The sequence below is a fragment of the Contarinia nasturtii genome, unplaced genomic scaffold (assembly GCF_009176525.2).
Source record: "Contarinia nasturtii isolate CC-2019 unplaced genomic scaffold, AAFC_CNas_1.1 Cnas_scaffold_129, whole genome shotgun sequence".
In the NCBI taxonomy this organism is placed as follows: domain Eukaryota; kingdom Metazoa; phylum Arthropoda; class Insecta; order Diptera; family Cecidomyiidae; genus Contarinia; species Contarinia nasturtii.
In genome coordinates this window covers 3470986-3476097 of record NW_022197486.1, presented here as the reverse complement: position 1 = coordinate 3476097, position 5112 = coordinate 3470986, and the positions used below count along the sequence as shown (strand labels likewise).

The window sequence follows — 5112 nt, the reverse complement described above, 5'->3', positions numbered from 1 at the left end:
AAAATTATTAATTTCATGATATCATAACATATTAAATCCATAAATCATTTTCTATTTTCAAATCATTCAAACAAATTCATTGCAAGAGATGAAGCACGACCGCTATGTATGTCTCATTATAAGAGCTAATTATTATATTCTTAATCTTATTCATTTTTATATGCTGAGCAAACTCTTGAACTTTTAATCTAAATTGATATTTTGATTTGGTTTTTATTACGCAGCGTCGCTCGACGAGAAGGCTTAAGTTTGTTAGTTCTTTGTGCTATGAATACTGAACGAAAAGAGTGCACTTCAACGAAATCCAAACACAGTTCTTGTGAATATGTCTCGACGTTCGGATGAACCAATATATTCCATATTAAATTTTTAAAACGAAAAAAAAAAATACATACACATCTTGATCGATTGATCATTGCCATAAACGAAATGCCTGCACGCATCGAAGCAAGCATATGGGTATGATTTTGTTGATATTACTAGTTTGGCACTCGATTCGCCTTTTACTCACTTCTTTGGAATTTTCATCGTTGAATTGGAATTCGATGAATTTTTTTATCTTCGTTTGTCCACCACATACATCAAATGCGACGGGAAAAGATGAACACTAAGAATTAATTAATTCGATTCGAATTGAATTCTAATTATAGTGTTGAATATGGACCTGCATTCAAGTAAGGTATATTCTAAACATAAAAAAACACATGCAACTTCAAGGTAACGTATAATAGGTACGAACAAATGTGTTAATATCGTTCCTGCGACGCATATTAATTAGCTGTTGGAATTCACTATCAATCAGTGATTTACCTGCCACACAAATACGAGAATTATTGAAATGAATCTAGCCGCCGCGCATTAAACATTGTTCGGGCACATTAACAACAACAAAATACATGAAATTATAAAGATTTGACGACTGCATCGATAAATATGACACGAATCATCATTTAATATGCGTTTGATGTTTACTTTGCAATAAAAAAAAATCGTTGTTCTTTATATTTCTTTTGGTATTGTTTTTCAACACACTTTCGATTTGGCAATGCTGCTTTTCTATGGGTGACCGTGTGGAAGAGATACATTCTTAAGCACAAAATGGTTAAAGCGATTATAAATATTAAATATACAACAACCGATGTCGAATGGTAGAAATGAGGATGTCAATTCTTTTTGTTTAAGGTTTGGAACTCATTTGCCATTTTTGTATTTACCGAGAAATCATTTGGTGTTGAATGGCCTCTTTTAACGATCTCACTATTTTGCATACGGAATGTTCTCTTTAATATCCATTTCCAAGAAGTTTTCGGAGACCGTTGTTTTTGACATTCGGGTAAATGTAACTTAAGATTCAGTTGAATTCACTTCATTCTGAGAAGAATGGTTTTAAATGATTGTATAGTTCTCGTGAATTGCGCACACTACTGATATTCTACATTATCTGCTTTATAGTTGTGTTTCGTCTTTGTTCAATTCGAATCGATTAATACAGTAATTCAATTACATCGAATTCTCTTTGTCGGTTTTATTTAGTGGAAAAATATATTAAGTTTGTTTTTACAAAAACAAAGCATTGAAGAACAAACTGTTCACACCCACATACAAGAACTACGTTTTTTTCATCTTCATAATTTAACTCATTTATTATTGGTACAACATAAATTGGAATAAAAACAGAAAAACCACAAGCAATCGAATGTGATAAAATTACAGAGAAATGTTTGGTGAGGATTAAACGGCATCTCTCAAGTTGAAGATGTCAATAAATGCATTTCGTTTTTTTGCCGATGATTTGTTTGGTGAATAAATGATTTTGCATGGACAAAAATAACAGAGATTTTGATTGATTTTATGGATTTCGAATTACTGATGAAAATTTACCCGACTAACATTTAAATTCATTACGTCAATTCAGCAGAAGTGGATCGGATCAATGGAAGTGGAAAATTTATAACATCGAAAAATGTTAATTTTTGCATTGGTGTCCGAAAAATTACGGCTTGTAGCTATCCAGAATTGATCAAGAGGAGGATGACGATACAAGTTTATGTGTTTGGAAATAAATTCCCTCGTTAAAAACCAAGATCTTTTAAAACAAATAAGATAAAATTGATATTCCAGTTATAGTTTGTGTGCCACTGGGATGTCCTCCATGTTGATGTATATTTTCTGGTCGCCTTTCATTAGATTAAAATATCGTGTAAGCATATTTCATTTCTGTGTTCAATAAATTACTTTAGATGCCTGTGGATATGCGTGAACATTGAATAAAGCAGACAATATATTGAACTAACTGGTCATTTGAGCTGACAGTACGTTAGCCAGCCAAATGGACTTAAACAATACAAGTTATTGTTTTAATGATAAAAGTGATTCATCATTGAAACAATAACGTCTATTGTTTTAGCTCATTTAGCTGGCTAACGTACTGTCAGCTCAAGTGACCAGTTAATTCAATATATTGTCTGGAATAAAGGCTAAAGCACGCCAATATAAACGAGATTTTTGGTGAGATATTTCCCTAGATTTTTTTTCTTTCGATAAAACTATTTAAATTTGGCAAGTATTTTTTCACAAAATGGCCTTATCAAGTTTATCTTTTTTCGCTTTTTCTCCATTGGTAAGACATTCTATGACATACGTATAAATGGACTGCTAAGTAAAATTTCAGAATTTTAGAAGATTTAGAAAATGAAAAAAAAATTAAATGTTCAATTTCTTCTTGAAATTGATTGATTCAAAATTCAATGATAAATTAGTTTTAGAATTTAATTTCCCATTTCATATTGTAAACAAAAGTAATGGGAGGACAAATTCATCTATAGATGAATACAGTGATTAGATTCGTGCACAAAGTATTACAATGTGTAAGTGATTATTCTTATTTGGTGTGGTGTGGATTTTCTTTGACTTACCATTGCCAAACGACCTATAAAAAATTCTACTCTAGTAGACGAATGGTGTGTTGTCACTTTTCCATTAAAACCGTTCGAATAAAAAGAGGATGTTGTTTTAGTTTAATTTGTTGAAATCATGTTTTATTGTTCATTTAAAACTGTGTTTGTGTTGTCGTTTGACTGCCGTTTTCTTGACAACAAAACGTTTGTCGAAATGCTTTTCGGTAACGATGTGACATGACATTATAAATTATTGGATTAATTGTGCACGACATGTAATAAAAAACTCCAGCAATTGTGAATAAAAATTCATTAATTTGATCGTAGTTGTTCCAATCTTTGCCATAAATGAATACAAGTCGTTGCGCATGAAACGGAGCCCAGCTAATAAAAAATGTAACTACAATGCAATGCAACATGCGTATGACTCTCTTTTTCGATTTTAAATGTTTTGTTTTTGTTTTTGCATTTGATGATTCACCGAGCTGTCCATTGTTGCGATTTTCTTCACGACTATTTAGTTTGGATGCAATTTGCGTATACATTATGATTAGAATAACTAATGGAATGACAAAAAATATAAGCGTTGACATCTCATACAGTCCTTTGAAGCTTGTGTCCAACGTGCAAATTCCCGATTCAGGTATTTCAGGTCCGTTTGGTGGTGGATATCGAACGAAATGCACGTATCTATTCAATGCAACTGGTGTGGCACTTAAAAAGCTAAAAATCCAAATTAGAGCAATAACATAAACAACACGTTTTAAGTTGTCCATCACATATGAACACAATGGATGACAAATTGCAATGTAACGCTCAACAGAGAATGCAACAATCGTTAATACACTCGCATAAGTACACGAATCGGACAATAATGTACGGCATTTACAAAATTCCGAACTAAATGGCCAGGGATATTGATTCCAGAACATGTAAATTTCAAACGGCAGTCCGAGCAATAGATAAAGCAGGTCTGCTATCGCCAAATTGAACAAATAATAATTTGTGGTGGTGTGCATTGATCGATTACGAATTATTATGCTGCAAACCGTCAAGTTTCCAATAATTCCGGCCAACAAGATAAGCGTGTACGAAGTCGTTACCGGCATTGTTAACCACATGCTCGCAACATCATCGCCCCGTGAATAGAATAAAAATTCCTCTTTTGTACAATTGAACGATGTTAAATTGCTTGGATCGCATCGATCGTAAAATGACGGCATCACGGTTGTTGTCCCAGTATACGTGTTAGTTGATAAAATTTGAGCGGCAGCATCATCGGTCTCACAATTGTCCATTCCGTTGAAACAAATGATATCGTCATGCATCGTCTCGCTTTGTCTAGAATTTTGACAACAAAATAAACATATGTACATGTATTTTTATTTTCTAATCAGTCGATTCAAAAAAACACCACATAAAAAAGCACATTTTATTTACCCATTTACGAAGCAAACAGTGCGAATATGACATTTGCAATGAAGATGTTGTCCAAATCTAATTTGACAGCTCAAATCAACAACATTGCCGTTGTTCTTCTTTCTTCTTTATTTTTTTTTTCTCTCGCCGATCACTCTCTTCCTCTCTCTCTCGCACTCTCGCATGCTAATCAATGCACACGCACCAACGATTGACATTTGCACCGTATATTTCGATTGTATGTGTGTGCGTGCGCTCAACGTTATTTTTTTTAAATCGAATTGCAATTCGGTCGTTAAATTGTCAAATAAATAATTTGGTTAGCAACATTATTTGCATTTAACTCTTGTGATAAATCATAACAAATTTTCCTGTGCAAGTGACTTTATTGTCGTTAACAATAATGCAAGGCTACACTCCTACCGATGGTAAATGCAATAATAATGAAAAATGTGATATAGAAAATGTGCACATATGAAACGAATCGAAGCGTAAAAAGATGGAATATGGTAGTCAGAGCAAAATTTCCTAACAAGCACATCGATTGAAAAGCAATTATGCCAATTCAGTGGATACTGTGCAGAGAAGAGCATCGAATGTCTACAAATAAAGTAAAAATAATGCCCTGCAGTTACGAATAACGAATTCTATCCAGAACGCTTGCATCTCGGCACCATGAACACATCGGCAATTTTGAATAATACTTTCTGATTGTTTTGTGCTTTCGAGATAATCACCAACAGTCGGTATATTCACATCCACATAATGGTTTTGTTTGATCACAATTTATTCTCTT

General features: G+C 33.1%; 1 protein-coding gene across 1 annotated transcript; it reads right to left on the bottom strand.

The window, feature by feature from the left end:
• Positions 1-3010: 3010 nt before the first annotated feature.
• Positions 3011-4460, bottom strand: LOC116343625 (neuropeptides capa receptor-like). Its single transcript, XM_031771817.1, has 2 exons — positions 4338-4460; positions 3011-4238 (listed from the first exon to the last, which is right to left on the bottom strand). Exon 2 carries the CDS (start codon positions 4223-4225, stop codon positions 3050-3052), a length of 1176 nt encoding a protein of 391 aa, XP_031627677.1. The 5' UTR covers positions 4226-4238; positions 4338-4460; the 3' UTR covers positions 3011-3049.
• Positions 4461-5112: the final 652 nt, after the last annotated feature.

What these genes read in the sequence shown, in the direction of transcription:
- LOC116343625 (XM_031771817.1), bottom strand. Translation starts at nt 4,225, where the DNA reads ATGCATGACGATATCATTTGTTTCAACGGAATGGACAATTGTGAGACC.